The sequence below is a fragment of the Lipophrys pholis genome, assembly GCF_963383615.2.
Source record: "Lipophrys pholis genome assembly, chromosome: 12".
NCBI classification, from domain to species: Eukaryota; Metazoa; Chordata; class Actinopteri; order Blenniiformes; family Blenniidae; genus Lipophrys; species Lipophrys pholis.
Genome location: NC_137641.1, coordinates 25468950 through 25494139, shown reverse-complemented (window position 1 = coordinate 25494139; position 25190 = coordinate 25468950). Strand labels below are relative to the sequence as shown.

The 25190-nt window shown below is 43.0% G+C and overlaps 1 protein-coding gene across 3 annotated transcripts; it reads left to right on the top strand.

The window, feature by feature from the left end:
• Positions 1–688: 688 nt before the first annotated feature.
• pik3r1 (phosphoinositide-3-kinase, regulatory subunit 1 (alpha)) lies at positions 689–23228 on the top strand. Of its 3 annotated transcripts, XM_080477749.1 has the most exons (15): positions 689–993; positions 2759–3385; positions 12725–12817; positions 12928–13002; positions 13153–13284; positions 13891–14092; positions 14471–14553; positions 18363–18564; positions 18659–18839; positions 19145–19270; positions 19358–19500; positions 19580–19756; positions 19873–19947; positions 20044–20214; positions 20568–23228. In XM_080477749.1, exons 2-15 carry the CDS (start codon positions 3049–3051, stop codon positions 20755–20757), a joined length of 2187 nt encoding a protein of 728 aa, XP_080333875.1. In that variant the 5' UTR covers positions 689–993; positions 2759–3048; the 3' UTR covers positions 20758–23228. The 3 variants fall into 3 exon arrangements, with proteins under 3 accessions (XP_080333875.1, XP_080333876.1, XP_080333877.1); XM_080477750.1 differs by lacking the exons at positions 689–993; positions 2759–3385; positions 12725–12817; ... (2 more) ...; positions 13891–14092; positions 14471–14553 and adding an exon at positions 15798–16293 and having other exon boundaries at positions 20568–22443; XM_080477751.1 differs by lacking the exons at positions 689–993; positions 2759–3385; positions 12725–12817; ... (2 more) ...; positions 13891–14092; positions 14471–14553 and adding an exon at positions 17081–17373 and having other exon boundaries at positions 20568–22443.
• Positions 23229–25190: the final 1962 nt, after the last annotated feature.

Sequence of the window (25190 nt, the reverse complement as noted above, 5' to 3'; positions counted from 1 at the left end):
TACAAATGGTACTTTGATGTTTCGTATCTTATCCTGAGCTGGTTCTCATTGAAAAGTTTATTGGAACACATTTGAATTGTGTTAAAAGGTTTACTTGTGCTTGTATTTGATCTTGTTGTTCTTAATGCCAAATGGTGTGTGAGGCTCTGTTATTGTTGAATGCTATATAAATACAGTTTGATGTCATTATGATAATGCTATATGTATTTTGAGGCCCGGACCGTGTTTTAATAAAGCCAGCTTGTCAGATGTATGGATGTATATATTGGGTCCAGGCCATCCACACACAGGGGATCTGGTTATATATATAAGCTACATGAAACATAATGAAAACATAATGTGGAATTAAGAATGAACAATGTATAAGATCTGTCCTATTGGGTACTTGTTGGAGCTTACAGACACGATGCAAGCCAATCCCTTTACATTGTCTCCCTTACTTTGGGAGATGAAAATAATCCCAGTTGGATTGGAGAACAGATGCTCCTAATAAAACCCGGCCGGACCGAGTTACAGTGGGATCGCGTGCAGAAGTTATGTAATTTCCATAGGTGTTTCATGTTGCGTGCGAGCATACATGGAAGAGGGGGAGGCGTGTGCGCCCGACGCTGACACGCCATTGGTCGGTTCACCTGATGATGTTGACTGACAGCCGTGTGGACCAATGAGCGGCGGCGCTTTGTCTGGCCCCCTCGCTGGCCACAGAGGCGACGGTGAAGGGAACATTTGTTCAGGACGGGGTGAGACTGCTCCGTTATGTCGACGAGCCGTGGGGCCGTAACACTTTGTACTTCTCATCAGATCGGATTGGAACTCGACTGGAGGATTTTGCTTTTTTAACCGCGTCGGCACAGGGGGGTGTTTCGGGCCGCGTTTTCTACATTACACGCCGCATCTTGCGAAGTTTGAACCGAGCGGAGAGTGACTTGAGCTCGTGCAGCCTGGAAAGAGACGGAACCGTTTTGGACCCGCTTGTGGAGCCGTGCACACTCGGTACGTAAGTTTCTCTGCTCCGCCACTGCTTCAATCGCCACAAAACTATCGCGTCAAAACTCTTATTTTAACATGTTTCGGAGCGACATTGTCTTCAACATAGAACCTTAACTTACTTTGTTCAACCGTTGCTTTAACTTTACGTTTTTACGCTTTTTTTTTTTTTTTTTTTTTTAAATCTACCGAACCCGTGTATTCTTCATTACCTTAACTTTACACCCAGTTGTGTGTTTATAAAGTGATTCGTTTCGTGAATAATCGTCTCCTCCGTGCTAATTACCATCAGTCGGTCACGTTAGCATGCTGACGCTAGCGTGCTAACGCGGCTAGCTGCTCTCCTCCCGACATCTTTCCTTTTTCTATTTCTTCTTTCTGTCCCTCCCGGTTGCTGTAAAGTTGTTGCGTCGGGCTCACAAGACGTATTTGTTATCTTTTAGAACTTTCCTCTACCCCAACAACACTATTACGAACATGAAAGTACTTAGAAACGTGTGTTTTGGGTTATATAACTATGCCAGCATCGTGAATGGAGGCTGCCTGGGGGAAACGCTCACAGTCGCTTCATACTGCACTGAATGTCTGCTGTGTGCCAGAACCTGTAAAATATCCTATAAAACACGTCTGCATCTGCAACTTCAGTCACTTTTCTTGGACTGTACTTTGCAAATTGACTGTGGTTTGATGTTACTTTAATATAAAGATGCTCCATTCGGATGTTGTTGTGTTTTTGCAAGCCTTTAGCATACTCATACACCGGTATGCACTTTTCTTTAAACCCAGCCTCACTGCAAACAGCTTTCAGTCTCTAATGTGGGGTAATTATGTTAATAATCACCTCTTGGTATGCTTGTGAATGCACACATTTTCTGAAAGAGTAAATATTATGAACCAAAGTATGTCGTATTGTTGATGTACATTTGTGATTTAAAAGTGTAACGTGGGCAACGTTGAGTAAAAACATAAAGTGATGCAATGCCCAGTGCTTGATTTCACACGACAGTACCTCAAGAAGGTTGATGCATTGGCCATTTTTGACACTATATTTGACCAACTTCTGCCAGTGGATAATCACAAAATGACCATGCATCATAGTAACTTATTTATTTGTGTGTTAGAAGAGTATTCCCGTGTCAGCATTTCAGCTCATTAAATATTGGTCTGAATTATTCCCAAAGAAAAAAGACTTTCTGGGTCACATATGAAACGGGGTTAGTCAATTGTTGCAATAGAGGGAAGACACAAAATGACCAGGTAATTATTTCAGTGTTCGCCATGATCATATCATATTCAGCCTGTTAACCTACACACAGCCTGTAATAATGTTAATTATTGTGTTTAAAAACAAACTATTCTTTGATTCCAACCATCTGCTGACAAAAATCTTAAGTTACAGTAGCAACGTTTATAGCATTGTTGGGTTCCAAAGGTAATGAAGCAATGTTTGTTAAAGGACCATCTCAATTGTCATAACTGAACCAAAAGCATGAGTTTGGTTTATTTTTGTGCTTTTCGAGGATTATTCTTTGCAGAGAAAAAAAGTGTGGCCTTTACAACACACAACTTTTTATGAGTGAACTTAAGTCTCAGTTGTTATGGGAGACTTGAGTGACCTTAAGTCTCAGTTGTTATGAGAGACTTAAGTGAACTTAAGTCTCAGTTGTTGTAAGAGACTTAAGTGAACTTTGTCTGTGGACACTTGAGCTTTGTTTGCAATATATTCTGTATTTGTCTCTTGTTATAAATGGCACTTCTTCTCATTTTACAGATCCTGATAGCATTCTCAAGATCGCAGCTGCAGGCCATATACTGATGGGTGCATACTGTGGGGCGACACACCAGGAGAACCACAAATCTTTCAGAAAAGTCGGCAACTGTGAAAGAATGAAGACAAGCTAGATATTGTCACCAAAAACCAGCAGCTTTGTTGGAAGTGTGAGTGTTTGAACTAGCAAATGAGCACCTGGACTAAAAACGCATACTCACAGAAACCTGAAGAGTAACTTTCCTGCTTGAAACTCGTGTTCAGAAGAGCACCTTGTCACCTTAGGGTTCAACATGAGTGCAGAGGGGTATCAGTACAGAGCGCTTTATGATTATAAGAAGGAGCGGGAGGAGGACATTGATCTGCACGTAGGGGACATACTCTTAGTAAGCAAGGGAGCGCTGGTGGCTCTCGGCTACACCGACGGCCTGGAGCAGTGTCCAAAGGACATTGGGTGGCTCCAAGGCTTTAATGAAACCACTCAGGATAAGGGAGACTTCCCCGGGACATATGTTGAGTACATTGGGAAGAAATGGATCTCACCTCCCACGCCGAAACCAAGGCCCCTCAGACCTCTACCTGTAGCTCCAAGCTCCTTCAAGGCAGAGACGGACTCTGACTCTGAGCAAGGTGAGTTCACTGATCACAGGTATTCAAGTACTAAGGTAGCGGTGTTAGTCAAAATATTCTGTGCACAATCTTTAGCATAAAGATCTTCCAATCTGAACAACAAATGAGGACTTTGGCAGTTGGGGATGATGGGAGTTGTGACATTTTAATAAAGAAGAGTTGTATATTATTAGATGAAAATATTTTTCACATCATTATATCATTTTTTGTTATGTAGTGGTGTCGAACAGTGTTAGTCGGGTACTCACAAGGTCCTTTCACTGAGTTGAATTCAGGTTTTCCGGGACTTTCACTCATACTCTTGTGGCCTTCATTCACAGTCAAAATTAACAGAGTTGTGGTGGCTATAAAATCTGTATTTCTTTTCTCCTCCAAGCTCTTTCAGTTAAACTATGTTTAAAATTGCCGTGTGAGTTCGTGATTGTGAGATGAATGGATAAAATTTCACTCGTTCCATCAGGAATTGTTGAGAATTTATTGAAAACAAAGTAAAAACTCTTAACTGAAGCTTAGATTTGGGTATTTAGCCGACATCTCTACTCAAATTAAATCAAATCATTGTTTACTGGACTTTGGATACTTACAAGGAGCTTGGCCCTGAATGCCTCCTGTGTAGCCGACTCCAAATGACACACTGATGTTCTGCTCACGTCACTGCCTGTGCTCAAACTAGGTGATATTGGATATGAATGGCTTCTTTGATAGTTGTCCATTTGAACTGAAACGTCCACACTGGCTGTTTGTTATAAAGTACACACGTTAACAAGCGTTGAGCCTGTCTTGAGTTTAGTTTATGAAACGTGACAAAGATGCTGGTTTTGCTAAACAGTCTTTGTCAACAAGTGGACCTGCCTGTGGTGTACAGCTGCACTGAATTTGACCCCAGCTCGGTCCCAGAGGGCCACGGCATTGGCCTGTACTCGGGGTATCGTACGCCGGAGCATCTTGTGTAGGCCATATGCTGCTGATGGTGGATATCATGTGTTTTTCTCCTCAAACATCATCTTACGGGACTATAACTCCCTCAGCAGTGTTCAGGGCGATATTTAGATCCTGGCAATTAGGTCAAATTGCTTTTTCTCTGGAAGCACAGGAAAGCAGTTTTAAAAAAACAATTAAAACTCCTGAATAGATTGTCTATAAGTTTATCTGAATGATACTTAGTTACAAATTGCTTTGATTGTTGTGCTTGTTCACGTTTGAAGCTGGGCATCCAATCTTTTTCGGGACATATTACATGTAATACTTAATTCAGTTGTAATTATTTTGCAGTAGTTCTGATGGAGTCACACAAAATCTTTGTGTATGTATCAATGGTGAAACTTGTCAGTTCTTCACTGAGGTAAAGTTGAGCATGTTAGTCTACTGTGATTGCAATTCAAAGGGAGTCATTCGAGATCTCAGGCAGTGTTAAAGCTCTGACCGCAGCCATGAGCTGCAATTAAAACGTGCATCTTTTTAAAGCTACTGCTGTGGCCGGCGTGAATGTGTACTCTTGAGTATTCCTGCTCACCTAAAGAGCAGCTGTATTCGCCAGCTTTTTCTCGTTTCTGCCCTTTTGTGGTACAATCGTGAAATTCTTTGCTGTGGTTTTAGCAGAATGAGCGAGGAGCCGTATGAAGGGGGCATGTGTTGAATGGCTGTGTCGTGGTTGAGTGGCAGCAGCGCCGAGCCTGGAGTGAGTGTGAATGTAGCACCAAGAGAAGAAAAGTCTCTGTGTCCTGGCCTCAAGGGGGGTGCGCGGGGGGGGGGTGTTGAGGTTGTGGGTTAGGGTGCCCCTGCGCTTGGATACAGGGCTGATGCGATGGATAGTGTGCAAAGGGATCAGGGTTTGGGGGTTGGCAGAGGGTTTGTGGGGAGAACTTGGGCACTCTGCATGCTCAAGGGGGCTTTGAAGAGGGTCTTGTTGGTTCCAGAGTGTTTGTGATTTATTGCCCACCACCAAGGGATCTTGCTCCGTTACTCCTACTCCGCAGCTTTTTTTTTTGTTCCTCCCCCTCTTTTTTTTTTTTTTTTTTTTTTATGTTTTGATAGTTCCTACAGTCAGCCCTGGTAGGGGGAAAAGAGGTGGGGAAAGGGGGCCTCTCCTCTCTGAGCCACAGGGGTGGTTTACACGAGAGGAGCAGATGTGGAGATTGAATGAGAGAAAGAGAAAAAGGGCTGGGCTGGGAAACTATTCTGCTTCATTCCAGCTCTCAGCCCCCTGTTTTTTTTTTCTTTCTTTTTTTATAAACATTAAAGTGTTGCTCCTTTAGCGGGCCTCTCAGTTGAGAGAATATACATGTGTTTGAGCCTGCCAAGCTGAAGAAATTCTGAAATATCTTTCTCATTTGATCTTATTTAGAAATCCTTTTTTTTATTATTTAAAAAAAAAAAAAAAAAAGAATTTGTTTACAGAATCGTGGTGGCCATGCTACGTTCTAGCTGTTAAACATACTCTTCTGAGTTTGCTATATTCACTTTTTTCTTCTGAGTGCATGCAGCCAGTCTTGAGTGCACATTCTTCAAGCAAGTGTTACAGATAAAAGTATGAATAAGGGGTTGCTGCTCTGCATGCTCTCACAGAGCTCAGCCTGCATGCTCAGTCTTGTTACAGGAAATATTTGATGCCACTAGGACATCTTCTCCTGCTGTTCTTGGCATTATCATGATTTAGTGTGTGCTATGTTTTAACAAAAATGTAACGCAGTCGGTGATTATTTCTTGGAAAGTCACGGTACATGCCATGTTTGTTGTGTTACTAGGATAAGGGGATTTTATAAGTAGTATGTCCATGCAGTATTCTCAGTATATTGGGCATTTTAAGTTCTTCACTCTCTGTGAAATACAGACTCCAAAAGGGGCTACTGGAAGAAAGAGAGCTGGCTGCACAAAGGAGACAGTTGCACGGAGAGCACTCTGCATAGCTGGAGATTGAGATAATGCAGCTCTCCTTCTCTGGGCCTCTTTAGCACTCAGGCTGACATCTGCTGTATTGAACACTCGTTTTGACAGTACTGTCCATCCTTTTTCTCTGCCACAAGTTGCCTTTTCTCCTAAATTATACATGTAGGGACTTTGACATTGAGTTTTAACTTGGTGTACTCCTCCTCCCCTGAGAAAGAACTATCTCAGATACATAAATCTGTCTCTGCCTGTGACTGAATAAACAAGCAGCAGAAGTTTATAGTATGATAGTTTGCTCTGATGTCGTGCTCCTCTGCGGGACTAAAGGCAGCCAGGAATGTGTTGGCGTTTCTTTGGTGGAGGGGTGCACACAGACTGCATGGTAGACTGATTTGTAGCTTTGTGATGAATCAGTATTGTGCTAAGTGCTGATTGCAGTAACTTGGCGCACAATGCAACCAGACAATAAATGCTTGCGCGCTGAAAAGCACCCAGGCGATGGCTGTTTTACACCGTCATTGTCATCAGTGCACATGCTGCCAGTGTAAGGCAAATTTGACCGATTTATGTTCATTGAGCTTTTTGATTCTGTGGCATTTACAGTTTCTCATGTTGTGCCATAACTTTATGTCTCAGCTGTTCGTATTACCTGGTAAATATTGGCTACTGAGAGAGGCGTTAGGAGTGGCAGCAGCAAATCCGCTGCCTGCAAACGTCAGACTCGAGCTGGATTTAAGTATATTTTTGGCTCGTCATAGTTTCCAGTGTGGGATCATGTCACAGGGGGGTGTTTATTAACTGTCCTCCTGTCATTATCCCCATAGTTGTTTCAAGAAACACATTTTACCTTCAGCTTATGTGAGAATTGCTAGCTGTTACCGCCACTTACAACTCGCAGGCCATGAAATATCACAGAAACTAAATTAAAAGCCAAATATGTTCAGGTAGTGGAAAAATAAACACAAAACCAGAGATGACTTTCATTTGGCTCAAAATGGATCAATTTCTGCCAACTTAACTGATTTGGCTGAAGTCTTGATGTTATAGCGCAGGTGAAACTTGAAATTCAATCTACTAACCTTTCGATGACTTTTTCTTCAGCCTAGCTATCTAATGGTGACAAATGCCATACAGATGGCCGTTATTCTGGTTATTGCCCCTCTGCGTGCTTCGAAGAATGCCAGCATGTGGACCCTCCAAGCTACATTTGTTAGACATTTTGCAAGTCTGCTGCTGTTCAGTGATGTGAAAAAAGGACCCCAAAAAAGAAGCAAAGGATGTAATATCATGGCTCATAAAAATCAACACTGTGATTAGATTTTTAAAAAATATTTCCTCATCTTTTTACTAAGTGGCATTAGTGGATAAATCCGGTCAGAGTTGTGTGGAATTGTGTGCATGAAAGCGTGCCTAACGGTTTCATTACTTGATTGTGCACAGACACTGGAGTCTGAATTGGCAAATCTTCTTTACTGAAGTCAGGGCATGTCTGCTAGCAGGATTAAGACAGAGAGCGAGAAAATAAGGCGCAGAGAAGCAGACTGATGGACTCAAAGAAGCGCCCAGTAAGACAAAAGGTGAGATTAGAAAGAAGCACACCCTCAAGGAAGGAGGGGGGGGGGGCGACGACAAAGTATTTAAAATATGTAATTTATTAAGAGGACAGGGAGGAGGGGTCAAGGCACATGGCGGGCGAGCTGGAATGACGAGGTAAGCCTTGTGCTCAGGAGGTGGGGCGTTACATAATGCTTCCAAGAAGAGCAAAACTACCGACCCCTGTTTCAAAGCCTTAGTTATCTTTTGCATTGAAATCAGCCTCTCCGTTTGCTGATGAATTGCATCAAAACAAGATGAGAGAGGTTTGCTCACGTTTGAAATGACTGCTCTGCCAAGAAAAATCAAATGCAGCTGCACTGACACCGCGGTTTAAATCCTTTGGCGTTGAACAGCAATCATGACGTGGCCCACTTTGGTAAAGCTTAAGATTAAGATGACTTCTCAGAAATGAGGCATCCCACCTGATCAACTTAAGAACCTGTGATTTTTCGAAACTTATTTGAAAACCACAATTATGGTTTTCTAAAAGATTAGTGTTTCTAAACAATCTACGTCCGATGAACTAGTGTCATTCAGCTATTACACTCTTGGTCATTGCGCATTACATCTGACATGTTTAGTGTTGTTTTGGCTCACACATACACATCCATGTGAACTTGTCAATGCATTTTGTTTTTTAATCAAAATCAATTTGCACTGTGGTAAAACTTTAATGGTGAATTACAGTTCTGGAAGTAGATTAGGAAATGCTCATCATCATGGGAAGTTTGATCATGATAGTTGTGATGTGGAAGTTTTCTATTGATGACATTTTGGTCACGAGACAGGAGCCTGTAAGAATCACTACACCGTCAGTGGTGAGATTTCTGTCCAACACTGATCATTTGTCTCAATTTACAATATGCCATCTGTACCCATCTGGCCTTGCAGCTGTGCCTGGCAGCCACCTGTCTCTCCAAAGTTTATTTTTATTCTGCATTATCAAAGTATCTATGATCTCTACAGCGTGTTGCTCCTCACAGTTAGTGTGCATGTCAAGAAAATGTGGTCATTTCTGTGGGTGTAGAGACTCATTTGACAGTCTGGCTCTTCATAGGGTTAATTGTCAGGCTGTAGCAACAGTCTCCTCATTGGCTGCTGCTCTGCCTTTGCACTGCGTCTTCATCCCTGCAGGAGGAGCCATTGTCTGCATTTTCCCCCCTAAGTCCAGCTGGAAGCTGCATCATTCCTCAACTTACAGGACAGCCATGTGTAGGCATGTTAATGCTGCCCTTGCAAACATGTAGATAATAAATTCTCTTTTTTTGGGGCAGTTTTAGTATTCCTGAAGGTCTGAATTGTTTTTGGTGGTCACTCTATTGCCTTTTATAAATGGATCCTGTGCAGACAATCCACTTTGCACAGTTTAATTATTACTTGGTGCTGTATAATGTGTGGTGTGGTGGTCCTTCTGTGGGTTCAGCTCCAGCGTTTTCAGACAAGAAGTGGTGTAACCTGAAAATGCTGGTTACTTGAGCAGCCCCTCTAAATTTATCCAAAGTGGGTGCTATCTTTAGGGCGTCCACGGTGCCCCAGCTCTGTCCTGCCCACAGTCTGTAGTTCGCTGGGTTCAGACATACCGTTTGAGCCGACAAGATTGTCCCCCACACCTCAGCAGCAGTGGCGGCCGCAGCACCGGCGGCAGCTGCATCGACTTCCTCGACCTGCGGTTGTCTAACGGACTACTGATGGGTCTGAGCCCTTCTGGGATATCGTGAGCTCTGCCAAACATGCAGACTTGTAGAGGCACGTCCAGGGGGCCCCTGTCTCCTCACTCTCTTTTCCAGGGTTACCACAGAAACCAACTTCCATTGAAAATTAAAATTTGAGGACTCTCGTGATGTGTAGCACCTCAGCTGGTTTAAACACAGCAAAACAACTACATATATGTATAGTCTAGAGATAGCTTTCTACAAACCTGCTATTGATTATACTTAGTTTTAAGATATGATTTAAAGCCGTTAAACAACTTTTTTAGTAATTTTCTAAGGTTTCATTTTCATGAATATCTCACAGTTCTGATGATACGTCTTGATAAGAAGCTGCTCATCTTTTTGTGTTTGACTATTGATAGGGATATTTTGAGTTGTAGTTTGGGACCATTCTATTATATTTGAGAACAAAACTAAAAAATATATCGATGTTAACAGGCTAATAGTGCAATCCTGTAATCATCCACCACTATCAAAGCATTTTTCTTTAATATTAAGAACCCTCCAGACTGAAGGAGTTATTGCTGATCTCAAGACGGTTGCAGTACAACAATTTATTTTTTTTTATGTCACATTATTCACGGAAGGTTTTGCTGTACTATAACTGTTTGCTAAAGTTTTCATGGCATGTCGTACCAAAGATAACACTTACAAATTCCCATCTTGGTGTTTCTGTGGTTACAAGCTGTGGCCGGCATGGACATGCTCGTCGTTTGATCCTACGCTATGGCATCTGAGAAATCATCACAGATAGCTCGGAGCATTTCTGCCATATTTCCTCTGCAACTTGATACAATTCCATTGGCACTGCAGCCATCGCATCGTTGACAGTACCACGAAGCAACTCTATCTCCGACCTGCCCCGTGTCACTCACAGGCCAGACATGGGTAAAGTAAATAAACATAAGTCTCTCGATTGCTTTGAAGGCCCTTTTTCCTTGTGGAGGGATATCGCTGAGCTTTATGACGCTTTTTGTTTCTCGGAGTAAATGTCGAACGTGTAAACTTGTGCTACTGTTGCACTTTAAAATGTCTCACAAAGGTTGACTTTTATCATAATTGTCAAATAAAACTACCCCCCCCCCCCCCCCCCCAACAGGATGTTGCAGTCATGTAATTTCTCCAGATAAGAATGGTGGGGGGGTGAGTGGGTGGGTGGAGCAGTTAGGGTGCGGTTATATTTAACCTTAGGTTGTGATTTGAGTTTCTCAGAAAAAGGTCGACAGCAGAAGGACAGCCGTGTTAGATGTCTTGTCTAGGAGAAAGGTTACACTTCCAAGGTGTGTGATGGCAGCACTGCATGTCTCGATCTCTATTTAGGGAAAGTTTGGCGTTCCATCTCAGAGTTCACTGCTTCTGAGAAAAAACCCCTCCCGTTTTGCAGTTCCAATAATGTCTTCCAGATGACCAGTTGTCCTACATGGAGTTTTGTGTGTTCTGTGGTGAGAAGGACTTTGGTAATCCAGTTTCTTCACACGCAACATGCCAGCCTCAGCGCTGTGTTAGCCAGAGGATGTGGATTTGGATGAAGTGGTTCATTATTTGCCTGATTGAACCCTCTTTGGTGGAAGAGGGTTGCTCCCTGGTAATGACTCGCATGCATGCATCAGCTAGAACTGTAGTTGCCCGTTTAATGCCCAGTTTAAAGAAAGAAAAAAGAAAAAAAAAGTGATCGTTTTGAAGGTAGAAAGAAAGAAAAATATGGCTACCACCAGAAAGGCTTCCATTCATGGTGTCCCAGGATTTTTTTGAAACGGCACACTTTGTCGAACAGTCGAGGCTTTCAGGAAAGTGCCCTTTCAAAATATGCCTTTGCAAATCCAAATAAAATCCTCGCCAACTCCTTCCTCCTTTCATGTCCGCACCTGGATGCAACGTTCTAAAGGAAAAATAAGTTAAAAAAGTCGGACCTGGCTTACCTCATATCACAGGATATTTGCTTAGTTTCTCAGTCCACCAGACCCTAACTTTAGTGCTCAGCACCTCCTGTTCTTGAATCAGCCTGTTGAAAATACTCTCTTCTACTTCTGAAGGCCGTGCTTTGGTCGTGTACCAGCTTCCTTTTGAAGTTCTGAGTGATTTGGTGCCGATGAATTGCAGCCCTCAGGTTTATTTGACCAGCAGAGCTTTTCATTTTGTCTATGGGTAACATGCACAGTTCACCAGTGCTTGAATTTTGTTTCCAGAATTTGAAGACGAGACACAGATATCAACTATACTGTGCATAAATTAAACCCGCCGCTCATCTCAGGAGGAAGTGGGTCATGTGAAATCCCCTTATAGCTTGTGTGGTTTCAGCATAGGGGGGGAAAAAAAGATGAAATTCGCTCAGTACCGGTACATTATATCGCAATTTTCCCTGAATTTCAGCCAAAGCTCATAAAGATTTTTTTTCATGCTTTAAAAAACTAATATGCATTTATACATGTGTAAATATAGTTTCAATGGAGGAGCTGTAGTCCGATTTCTATTGGGCATCTAAAGTGGCATTTATGGTAAAAGCCGGATGCATTACTCAGTCATCATTTGCAGCGATGGATGGAAGAAACCGTTTAGTAACATCAGTGAGAGCTGTGTAGCCTTGCTGTGTACACTGGTACTTGTAAATGAAAAGCTTTGGCCTGTGCTGGCTAATGGTGTAAGGGATGGCATTTGATCCATACAGATCATCCCCACAGTTCAGAGCACGTGTGAACTGCAGATTAAATGTGTTTAATGCAGTTTTATTGCCGATGTTATGTTTTGGGTTTTTTTTATGTAATAATTTGTTAAAACTGGATGTAAAGTTACAGTAAAAATATCCACTCATAGCAGCAGCTAGAATTATACTTAATGTGGGATCTGTTGTACACTTCAATGTAAAGAAATGTATTTCATATTAGAACTCCCATCACTTCTGTTTTCAGAGATTTTCACCAGGAAACTACTGCATTCTAAAGTACTAGTTTATTCCGTCCTTACTCTTTGTAATCGTCTCGAGACGATTTACACAAACTAGGTGTGTGAGTCATTTCCATTAGGCACCACGTGTCAGACAAGGTTTACACAGTGAAGCGTTCCAATTAGGAATTAATTGGAGGCCAGTTTGACTCCTTTCATCACATTTTTATCACTTTTGTTGACTGTTTGCTTTTCTCTTCTCCAGGCTCTTGTCTTCTGGACTTGACGGAGCAGTTTTCCCTTCCAGAGACGGCTCCACCCATGTTAGGCAGACTGCTGGAGGCCATCGAGAAGAAAGGTGACTGAAAAAAACCTTGAGATTTTACTGATATTTATCATTTCTGACCTTTACGCCAAGCAATGATCAACACATTATCCATTAAATAATGACCCCTTCTTGATTAACAGGTCTGGATAACCCAACCTTGTATCGGACTTTTACTGCTGGTGCTGGACTAGAAGTCAGACAGTATTTTGAGTGTGGTAAGCAGCTTTTATCTTGTCAGCAGTACACTACTTTTTTGTAGCAATGTGGAGAAGGTTGTGTTATTGTTTAACATGAGTTTCAAAATAAAGATTTCACTCAACAGAAATGAGCTTGAACATGTATATTTCTGTTATTTTCCATGTCAGATCCTCCCTCAGCAGACCTGGATCAGCTCGAACTTCCTGTGCTGTGTGATGGTATGCGTCGGTACCTGCAGGATCTCCCACAGCCCATCATCCCCACTGCAATATATGCTCAGATGGTCCACACCGCCAAAGGTAAGACTGCAGAACTTTTGACACAAATGTTTGCTTTCACATGACGGCACAAGTCTGAAGCTCTGACATAATGTACTGCGAACTGAACGTCGAGTACTTTGAACACAAAAACCACAAGATCTCGTCAATACCTTTCATCCTTTCGAGAACATTTTATTGAGTCTTTTCTCACATCCCTGCGTGCATTAAAGGGAAAGCCCACAAAGTTCCTATTGCATGCATTTTGTCACTTTATCTTGCCTTTTTGTCTTGTCTGTCTTGCAAGCTGAGAGAGAAATTGTCACACTGCACGCTGTTCTGTAGTGCTGCATTCTCTTGCTGTCACATGGCCAGAAACAGGATATCTGTGGTTAATGGGAACTAAAACAAGCCTGAAAGTTTATCTCCAGCATCTCTGAACAGCCAATTACCTGCCAGTGTACCTTACGCTCATTGTCAGCAACACAGTCTCACTGCGGTTTTCAAGTTCAACTGCACACGATGCTTTTTTCCATCTCCTGGTTGTGTGAGAGAAAACGCTTTCATTCTGATATGAGGAAGCCCTCGATGCGCACTTGGCTTTTTCACATCTGTCTGACTGACCTGCGGGCCGTTCTGTTTCAACAGAGGTGGTGAATCCTGAGGAATGCGCCCAGCTGTTGCGTCGCATCGCCAGCGCCCCGAGCCTGCCCCCTCAGTACTGGCTGACTTTCCACTGCCTGCTCAGGCATTTCGCTAGAGTGTGCCAAAGCAGTTCCAAGAACCTGCTCAGTGCCAGAACACTGGGCGAGATCTTCAGCCCGGTTTTCTTCAGACCACAGGCCACCAGGTGGGTGTCGGTGCATCAGGCCTCATGTCTCACTGCTAGCTTGCTCTGGTGTGTTCAGTAGAGAGCTGGGCAGCCGACAGACGAGCGTGCAGGTTCAGTCATGCAAAACCGAGACTCTCAGACATGCATGCTTAGAGATGCACACTCAGACACACAGGCCTGAAGCACCACAGTGTCATGGATTTTATCATTGCATGCGAATGTAGGTTGGAGCTTTTCTACTTACCAGCTGTGCTACACAATTAAAGTAGCTAAGCCTGAATTACCATCAGATTGAAACCAGCAAAGAACAACCAGATCCAGAGTAAAAGTGGTCACCTGGGCTGTAAAAAAAAAAAAAAAAGGGCTTTATTTAACTTGCCTCTTTTTCTCCCACAGCTGTGAACCCAGCTTGGATGCTTACATCAGGATCGTCGAGGTTCTGGTGACCAGTGAGTGGAGCGACAGTCAGGCTGCTCCAGGTAGTTAACAGCTATGTTTCACTTTCACAATGTCATTTGTTTAGTTTTTGTGGCAAATCCATCACTTTGTGTCATGTTCATCAGTGGCTGTGTCTTCTGCATGCACTGATTAAATTGCTGCACAAAACAAACCCAGACTGGAGCTATTAATAGTTTGAAAAGAGGCGTTGAGACTTGCAATTGCTGCAGTTGTACAGGACCACAGGGTGCTCTACAGCAGCACTTCTAGCTCATTTCCTGTTCACTTTGGTTGGGAAACATGTGCAAATTCAATTTAAAAAAAATTTAATAAAATGAAAAGCTGCAGAGGCTGCCCATTTCATTCTGAGGTTGCAAATTTCCATGTCAGTAAATGTTGATAATTGTCTCTGTGTGGCTACAAAACAAAGATGAAGGATTTTTATTTATTTATTTATTTTTGTGAGTTTGTATATTACTGCGCCAGCAAGAAGATGGCACCTTCTGGTGCTGGTTTGTTCTTGCGACAGATTGTCGTGGGTGTTTTTTAGCCAGTGATACATCAGACACTGAGCTGCACAAAGCCACTTTTTGTCTGTTGATGTGAAGCTGCAGAGAATCGCGTGGCGCACTTATGTTTTTACAGCGCCAGTTAAAAGCACTGTCGCTGGCTGGCCCAGAGGCCCAGGCCTGTGGCTGTTTAAACATTTTATTACCTGTTAAGGCTATTTATAATGTTGCTGTGCCTGGACTGCTCTCAGCTGTCAGTAATTTGCACCTGCGGGAGCACTTAGGAGAGATGGATGGGTGGCTGATCGACAAGACACTAACCCCGTTGGCTTTACACACGTAAACTTGGAAGTTGTGACCAAAAACGCAAATGGGTCAAATGGCCATCTTTGTTAGCACACATGTACATTCTGCACATGTGCCTCTGTGAATGACCTATGTCTATGTGTGTGCACGGTTGTCTGCGTGCCTCCTCCCAGTTACTGTGAGCCTATTTTAAGTAAGCGACAAAAGGCCCACTTAGAGTTGGTTGGCTGGAAAGTCAGCCTGCTCCACAGAGCACTTCTTGTTAACTGAGGGTTGCTTCCAGTTTCTAGGGCCACTCTCCCTCCTCCTCCTCCTCCTCCTCCTCCTCCTGCTCGGTCTCCCTCCGCCTGGATATCCACATGTCCTCCCTGTGCCTCAAAGTGCTCAGCTCAGCAAATATTTGAAACTTTGCAAGTTAATCATAAGACTGAACACCCCTCCTCCTCAGCGCTGCCTCCTCCTTTACAAACAGTGAGAGAGGGAGTGACCAGAGAGACGCACACAAACGCAGCTGGCACGGGAGGCTGCTCCTAGAACAGGCTGCACCGACACCACAGCGGCTACTGCTAATGATTAACTATCCACCTCCACGTGAGCAGGCCTCCTCCTCACAGAACACCGAAAGGCGGAGAGAGTGAGAGAGGGAGGGAGAGAGGGAGAGAGGGTGGGGGGACTCAGCTCTTTTACTGCATTCACAGCAGGAACTGAAGTCAGTCAGCCAGACAGTCGCATGTGCTGCACCTGCCTCACAACGAGCGGATTACCTGGATTTCATTAAGAGGCGCATTAGGCCATAACCTTTTAAGAATTAAAACACATCCACGAACGTGGCAGCCTGAACTATGAAATGGAGTTTTACTGGAGGACTTGAAAGCAACCCTTTTGGATTTATTTCACCTTTTGGGAATAAAAGCGGAGCTTCAAAGAAGAAAGTATTGATTCAGCAAAACATGCACAACTTGCAACGTAAGTTTGAAGTTTGACGTCTGCTTTGAAACAAAGTTGTCACAACTAAAGTGGAGCAGTGTGATGTCGCTTTGGGCTTTAATAGAAAAGCAGGCCACTTGGGGAGATTGAAGACAGACAGCAACTTAAGAAAATTTAAAAGAACAAGAAAAGTTTTCTGTAAGTGTTCAGAGCCGCCAGCGAGTTTGCTGTAGGCTGCAGGTCATACGGTATAATTGTGATGGTTCTTAAAGCCTGAATATGTAAGTGCATTGAGTTGAGTGAAGTTCTTTCAAAATCTTTTCACACTGTGTGGATAAAAGCTACACAGAGAATAGCAAAAAATATTATTTTCCTGAGGAAATCTTCCTGAGCAGGTTCAGTCATTTAGGTCACAGATTCAAATGTTGTACACAGATTTGTATTTCACACAATCCGTTTTCTTACTTCTTAAGATAAGTATGTAAAGCTCTAACAGTTGTTCCTTACTTGAGCCGAGAAGGACAACGGCTGCTTTTCAGTGGAGTCCTTCTACCTTTACCAGGAACTGGGTCTATTTTAATATCACTCAGGAAATCAAGAGAGCTATCTCTGTCATGCCGAGTGTCATGCTGCGGGATTACTGGCGTATTTCAGGGCTCTGGGTGCCACTGACCGGGCCAGGCATTATAATTTAGCTGCGTACGTGCTGCTGCAGCAGAGCTGGCTTTGTCTGAGTGCCAGCAGTGGGACGGACTTAAACGTCCGCACGACACGCAGAGAGGAGGAGGGGCCGAGCAACCTGCAGGAGACCGAGTGGACAGGCTTCAGCAGAAAGAGAGAGGGAGCGAGGATGACAGAAGCATGGAGCAGGCTGCTGCTCCTTTTTCCTGCTAGGAGAGAGACACCGCGCACTTTGAGTGCACAGATGGCCGCGCGCTAGGATGTAACGCTCTGATGCCGCAGAAAGAACGCAGAGTCAGTATTTGATTTAGCTGCAGTGTTGTGAAGAATTAATGCAGGGAGGGAGACGGTAATGGGCTTTCACAATGACCTCATCGCTCTCAGGAAATGAAAGATGCAGGAGTGGTTGGTGACAGACCCCCAATGTGATTGGCTGTGGTAAGTGATGTAACACGTTACTGAGCAGGCTCCTCTTAATGGCTTTTCAGAAGTAGGTGTTTAGGTGGGTGTTATGAAAAGTGTTAATCGTGCCTCTTTAGAGGAGACAAGACATCGAGCGAAACAATCTGTCTGGAGGTTTTGTCTGGATTCAAATGGAAGAATAATATATTGCCATTAATAGCCGGGAAGTGCAAAGATCTGCATTTTTATACAGAGTCACAGATGCAGCTTTGCCGCGCACATTAGCAGTGCTTGTGGTTTCACTGGGCAAAGTTGTGCAGCAGGATGGTGTTAATGCAGTGGCAGTGAACAAAGGCAGTGCAGATTTGTGGGTTAAAAATAGCTGAGTACTTTAGCTCCGCTAGCTTCTCTGTGTCAGCCTGCGATGAGCCACTGCAGATTTTTTATTTTTTTTTTAAAGCTTGTAAATCCCAAAAAACAGACTATGTTTATTCCACATTAAAACTGTTGTCTTACAGCTTCAAGGGGAATCTCTCATTAGCTCCAGTCCGGGTCCCAATTCATTATTTCTGCTGTATTTATTCACGACCCTTTTTTTTCCCTCCGTTGCCTCGACAGAAACCAATAATCCAGTGTGTGTGTGCATCATATTTTTTCTGGCTGCACTGCTGTATTTGCTGCTAGGAACATTTATAGACGCCACATTTTCTTGAATGAAATTCATTCTCCCTGACTCACGCTTCATCTCTCCTCCCCCTGCCTCACCGTCACCGCCTCTCTCCCAGAGAGGGGGAGAAGGATTTTCTTTTTTCCCCCCCAGCTCTCTTTAATCAATGGGGGGAAACTAGGATGAGCGAGGGCCACAGAACGTGCACGCTCAGTCCAGATTTGGCAGCTTTTTTTGTCACATAAGACCAAGTGTTGGATTGGAGCTCAGAGCCCATTTCAGTATACATGAAAATCCAATCACATTGCAGCAGTTTTATTCACATTTCTTGCGTCGGCTCCTCTCTTCCCCTCTGCAGCTCTACCTCCAAAGCCACCGAAGCCCACATCTGTGATTAACAACGGTATGAACAACAACATGGCTCTGCAAGACGCCGAATGGTACTGGGGGGACATCTCCAGGGAGGAGGTCAACGAGAAGCTGAGGGACACCGCGGACGGTACGTTTCTGGTCCGAGATGCCTCCACCAAAATGCACGGAGACTACACCCTGACTCTGAGGTGAGCCTTTCCTCCTCTGACCCCTAAAGCCATCGACCTGTGCTTTGCGTTCCGTGGCTCTCGGTTAACACGCACCCTGTTGTTTTGTTTACAGGAAAGGAGGAAACAACAAGCTCATTAAGATATTTCACCGGGATGGGAAGTACGGCTTCTCAGACCCGCTGACCTTCAGCTCCGTCGTTGAGCTCATCAACCACTATCGCAACGAGTCGCTGGCTCAGTACAACCCCAAGCTAGACGTCAAGCTGCTGTATCCCGTCTCCAAACACCAGCAGGTGAGAAAGACACTGGTGGAATAACTATCATGGTGGAGTTTTGAGGATTTGATACCACATGTAAAGAATAGACAAAGTACAGTATGGTTAAAAGAATTATGTCTACAACATCTGAATGCAGTTGTTAACGTGCTGAGAACAAGCACTTGTCACATCCAGTTTGATATTCTTAGTCCAGACTGTTTCTTCACGGCTTCAGTTTGACATGAGAGCGTCGGTTATATCCCTGGAATGAACAGAAGTAAAACAGTCACACCTGAGTCTGCAAGCTCTTATTAATAAGTTGAATCTGCGTTTGTTTCCAGGATCAGGTGGTCAAAGAAGACAACATTGAAGCCGTGGGCAGGAAGCTCTGCGAGTACCACCAGCAGTACCAGGAGAAGAACAAAGAGTACGACCGTCTGTACGAGGAGTACACCAGAACGTCACAAGTGAGTGTCGACCACAGGAGACCCAGAACCAGGAGGTCACTGCTTCGTCTGTACGTCAGACGCTGACGGCTCCGCTTGTGCTTGCAGGAAATACAAATGAAGCGGACGGCAATAGAGGCTTTTAACGAAACTATAAAGATCTTCGAGGAGCAATGTCAAACACAAGAGCGGTACAGCAAAGAGTACATCGAGAAGTTCAGGAGAGAAGGCAACGACAAGGAGATCCAGAGGTAAGAAACTCAACAAAGAAGCAGCATCATTGAACTCTTAAAGTGCTCAGAACTTAACGTCCGTTGTCACCGTCTTCAGGATCATGGGAAACTACGAGAAGTTGAAATCGAGGATTAGTGAAATAGTGGACAGCAAACGCAGACTAGAAGAAGACCTGAAGAAGCAGGCGGCAGACTACCGAGAGATCGACAAGAGGATGAACAGCATCAAACCTGATCTCATCCAGCTCCGCAAGACCAGAGACCAGTATCTAATGTAAGTACAGCATGGCACTGCCTCGTCAGTCCTCCTCCCCCCTCAGGGGAATCCAAATGGATCTGCCCTTGTTTCTAATGTTCTCTCTCTCTCTCTCTCTCTCTCTCTCTCTGTAGGTGGTTGACCCAGAAGGGAGTCCGACAGAAAAAACTCAACGAGTGGCTGGGGATCAAGAACGAGAACACAGAAGAGTAAGTGCAGTTAGGAACCAAGGAAGCTCGACTCGATGTGATCCCGTTGCCTCGCAGCTCACCTAATGCCCCGGCGTTTCCCTTATTCCCCTCCAGTCAATATTCTATGGTGGACGACGACGAGGATCTCCCCCATCACGACGAGCGGTCCTGGAAGCTGGGCAACATCAACCGACTACAGGCCGAGAGTCTGCTCCAGGGCAAGAGAGACGGAACATTCCTGGTCCGAGACAGCAGCAAAGCAGGATGCTACGCCTGCAGCGTTGTGTACGTACCGATTCAAACACGCAGAGCACCGCGTCATTATCATACACTGTCTTCTGGCACTGGCGTCTTTGTCACGCACGGTTATTCTTGACCTGCTTAATTTAGTCAAGCTTCGATTATTTAGGTAGAACAGTTACTTATATATTGTTCAATCATTTAAAAAAAAAAAAAAAAAAACCTAGTTTCTCTGACGCATGCACCTGCCTGTCTTGTGCGACCACTTCCTGTCTGAGAACCAGTTCTCTGAGCGTCACACTGCACGTCGGTCACAAGGCGTACTTTCATTTCCTGCAGCAGCAGAACAGGTTGTGACTTTTGTCCTTTTTTTTCTTCTTCTTCTTCTTCCCTCGCAGTGTGGATGGCGAAGTGAAGCACTGCGTCATCAACAAGACCCCCTCAGGCTACGGTTTCGCCGAGCCCTACAACCTGTACGGCTCACTGAAAGAACTCGTTCTCCACTACCAGCACACGTCTTTGGTCCAGCACAATGACTCTCTGAATGTGACGCTAGCGTACCCAGTCTATGCTCAGCAGAGACGGTGAGGACCCGGACGCTTCCACGCGGACTCTCCAAGCTCTTTTTTGAAAGGCCTCCTGCCGTTGTCGTCGGAGAGGGAGAAACGTTCCCGGACTCCCGTGTTTAGAAAGCGAGGCTCTGACGCCCGACTCGGACTGGAAAGAGAGACACAAAGTAAAGCCTGAAACATTTCAGTGACTTTGCCCCGACCACAAGCCCGAGGCGAGTCTGAATGTAGATGTACTTCACGTTTTGCTTTTTTTTTTTTTTTTTTTCTTCGGTGGGAGCACAGAATCAAGCTGAAACTGCTGGACTCCCCCAGCGGAGCGGAGGACGTTTGAGGCCTTTTCCTTACGGTGCTTGTTTGTTTTGTTTTGTTTTTTTTCAAAGCTTTACCAGCCGGAATGTCTAACCGCAGCAGATATGAACTTCTTCAGACAAAACTGTACTTGCTGGCCACCACCTTTTTGTTTTCCACACTTTTTTTCCCGTTTCATGTTGTGTGTGTGTGTGTTTGCGTGCGTGTGTGTGTGTGTGTGCGTGCGTGCGTGTGTGTGTGTTTCTGTGTGTATGTGTGTGTGTGTGCGTGCGTGTGTGTGTCAGTCCATGTGACCAAAACTTATAGAATCAGGAAACTGTGTGAGGTTGGGGGGGAGGGGCTGTGTTCAGTAGCAGACCATGGATCAGCTGATAAATGTAGCAAAATGGCACTTTTTAAACTAAGTTTAATTTTTCTTCTTGTTTTTTTTGTTTTTTGTTTTGTTGTTTTTGGACTTTTTATGAGGAGAGCAGAGAGGACGAGACGTCGCCACCCGGCCTTTCTCACTGATAAGCATTATTGTGCGGAAGTTAAACTTGATCTTAAACTGTGGGCAGGTGAAACTCTGAACGGACTCTTTTCATGTACATATGTGAAAATGTGCAAAGTCATAAATCAAAGTGCACCATACCAAAAAGAAATCAGTTCCTGTTTCAGTTATATTCTGATCTGCTATGCAATTCTTTACCCATGAATACATCAGAATTGTTTTTATTCTGTTGCAACCCACAAATATAAGCTTGTTTTATTGCTTGAAAAGTATCTTTTCCTGTGTAAATGTCCACACGGATGTTTTGTGTCAAAATGCCAAGATACAAGAAATGCTTATGATTTTAAAAAGATGACTATAGAAACATACACTTTATTATAAATTACTTTAACAACTGGTATAAAGATGGAAAAGATGAGTATTTTATTAGTTTTGTTTTCTGTTTTTTTTTTTTTTTTTTTTGCTTCAAACTAATGTTCTTCTCAGGCAGAGCCTTTTTGAGTATTCGAGCTGCTTCAGTACTCTTCAGAAAGTCGGAGCTGATGGGACTGTACGACCCCGATCGACCATCACTGCGAAAACAAAACAGTATAATAGATTTATTTTGTTATAAAATATATATGTTCCCACATGAGAATATATCGGAGCAGACTGGTGTTTTCAGCCGATGGATATTGTTACTCAGAAGATCAATATATACATCGTACACTTAGTATTTTTCTGTATCAGAAAATCACTGTGTTTACATGGGTGGATCGGCTCATTTCAGATGGCAGTTTTCATTTAAAGGAGAGTAAAGGTCGGCCTTTTCACGAGTTCCCGATTGGTACACCTCGACTCGGAAAGGCCAACTTTTAGCTCGCGAGAGTCCCAGATCACCAAAAAAAAGACGTCCCACCCCCCAAAAAAAACACGTACAATACAAATGAGTTCACTCCCCTCACGATAAACACGTCTACTTCACAACCGTCAAACTCTTAAATGTGAGAAATTAGGTGTAAAAATGTTTCCATTCTCATTGACGCGTCAAATTAGACTTTTAATGAACTCCTCTCGCGACTCATCTTTGGCGCAACCTGGAAATAATAATAATGATAATAATAATAAAAATATAAAGTCTACACATGTAAACAAGCCAGCAAATGTTGGAATTTCTTAATATTTTCCCGAAGGTACGGTACACACAGTTTAGTGGAATATGTTTTAGATGTATTTGACCAAATTACTCATCCCAGATTTAATTATTAGCACATTAATAGAGACTCATTTATTCTAGGTGTTATTAATTCTTTCAGAAAATGTTTGCAGATGTCGTGGAGGCGACATCTGGCGGGCATTTATTTTACTAGAAGTCCAATTTTATTTGACCTTCCCAACAGCTGCTGGCATGAACCTTTTTGTTTCTTATGTCAATCCTTTTTTCTTTTTTTAAAATAGTTCTTCTTGGACGGCATGCACCATTCTTTTCTTTGCTCCCCAGTTCTGGGTTGTATGATTATGTTAGGTGTCCTTTTTTTTTTTTTGTTTTTTTTTTTGTTTCTTTTAACAAAATTTATTTGGATCTCCTCCTTGTTTTCGGTGGTGTCCCACACACGATGATTGGATTGAGATTTTGCCAGTGTTCCCCAGTTTTTGCTTCAAATCTGTATTGGGCTTTGTTAAAAACTGAAATAAAAACACTTCTTTTTAAGTCTTGGTTTTTAGAGCTTTAGTCATGTTTTCTGTGCCATTTATCCAGTTGTGTTTGTTTACTTATGAGGACGTATAAAATGAAACGTAATATTTACAATGTGGAGTTTTGTATCGATAAAACCATAAAATCGGAGTCTAGAAGGGAATAAAAGTAGAATTAGTGGCGCCAGTGGTTGGAGAAGTAAGCTTGTGGGTACAATGTTTTACAAAGGACTTAGAGCTTCTAGTTCAAATATGTATTTAAAATAAGTAAACAATAACTTGATACTTAAAAATAGACACGGGGGGAGTTTCATTTAAAGATGGACTATACTAGACTTAGAAATTTATCAACTCTGCCACAGGCTTTTCCATTTCTACTCATTATAGTTGAATGTTGAACTGTTAAAATTCGATTGCATTTGGTTGACAAGTAAAAGAATAAAAAATAGCAATATCAAAAGAAACTCAACGTGAGAAACTGGACAGGGAATCACAGTGAATGCACGGCGGGATTAAAGTTTCGCCCAGGCGACTGCAGTGGCTTTGTGCAGCTCCACGGAAAGACTTGTAAAAGCTTTGCACGCTGGCAGATGTACAATTCACAGCTTTCTTATCCCAACGAGACAAAAAAACCTACTGTTCTGCAGCCTCTCAGATTAGGATCAGTGCTGCCAGCACAGAGGAGCATTACGAGCATTCACAGGTGTACAAACCAGTTTTTTGTGTTGGTTTTTTTTTTTGAGCCTTCGCTGTGTGTTACCAGACATCTTTGATCAGTGGACATGACTCTCATACCAGATGTGCAAGCAAACTAGCACACAGCGTCAACTTGGAGAGGAACAAGAACACGACGACAGCTTGGAAACGTCTCGTCAGATTTTATCCGCAAACTTGTCAAGTTACTCCTGGAAAGTTGCCACCAACAGCTTTTACAGGTTATACGCTTATTCCATTCCGCCGGTTTGTTGAATGTGACTTGCGTAAACTCACAATGTTGTGGCATAAATTAATGGTAAAGTCTACATCTGAAATAACAAGAATTACACTGACAACAAAAATGTATATAACATTTTACAATCTTTTTTGACGTTTGTAGCATAAAAACGCTTAATTAGATAAATTTCTCCCCGGATGTCTGCGAAAGATATGAAACTCCTGCTGTGCAATATATTATTTTCAAAATAAAATACTCTAAATATGACTTACTGTAATAGAATTGGGCATATTGTTTTTAAAAACTTGCACCAGTTTCATAAGTAAAATAATTTAAGCATAGATTTTTCAATTGTTGTTGGATTTGTAAGTTCATTCATCACTAGATTACGTAATGACAAGAGGCTTTGTCAAAACAGCAGAAGAAGTTAATCCTTAATCATGTGATTATTATCACCGTGTGATTATTTGTCTGAAACAGAAAGAAACACAGAATTTGTCAAACGTGGTCACATGACCGATGGACGGTTCCAACCGGACCTTCAATAGAATAGAATTAGAACAGAACAGTCATTTTCCACGTAAGATTGGACATAGCACATTCCTTTTTTGTTTTTAATCCACAGGTCAAAGGCCTTTCACATATTCACACTCATTAATGACACCAAAACTCAGCAGAAATGTTTTCACAAGTTCACTTGGCATTAAAAAAAACAAACAACCTGATAAATCCCTGATTTAATCCACATTTTGGCAAACAATCCCACATTTGTTCTGTGTTTTCTGTGATTACTTTTCTTTATCATATGTCAAAGTATGTAATGCTATGTTCCTGAATAAACATAAATGTTCACGGTTTTGCCACATTCTCAACTGCATTGTAAATGAACAAGAGCAGCAATATAATAGAAGTAAAATGATCTTTGTGTACAAACATAAAAGCAAAAATAAAAAAAGGAGGGGGAGAAAAAGCCAAGGACATCATTAACCAGAAGAGTTTAATAGTAAAGGGCCTGGAACTGAGGAGCCATGGAGATTTAACT

What these genes read in the sequence shown, in the direction of transcription:
- pik3r1 (XM_080477749.1), top strand. Translation starts at nt 3,049, where the DNA reads ATGAGTGCAGAGGGGTATCAGTACAGAGCGCTTTATGATTATAAGAAG. An exon ending in GGACTCTGACTCTGAGCAAG is followed by an intron (nt 3,386 to 12,724) that starts GTGAGTTCACTG and finishes TCTCTTCTCCAG; the next exon opens with GCTCTTGTCTTCTGGACTTG. An exon ending in CAGACAGTATTTTGAGTGTG is followed by an intron (nt 13,003 to 13,152) that starts GTAAGCAGCTTT and finishes TTTCCATGTCAG; the next exon opens with ATCCTCCCTCAGCAGACCTG.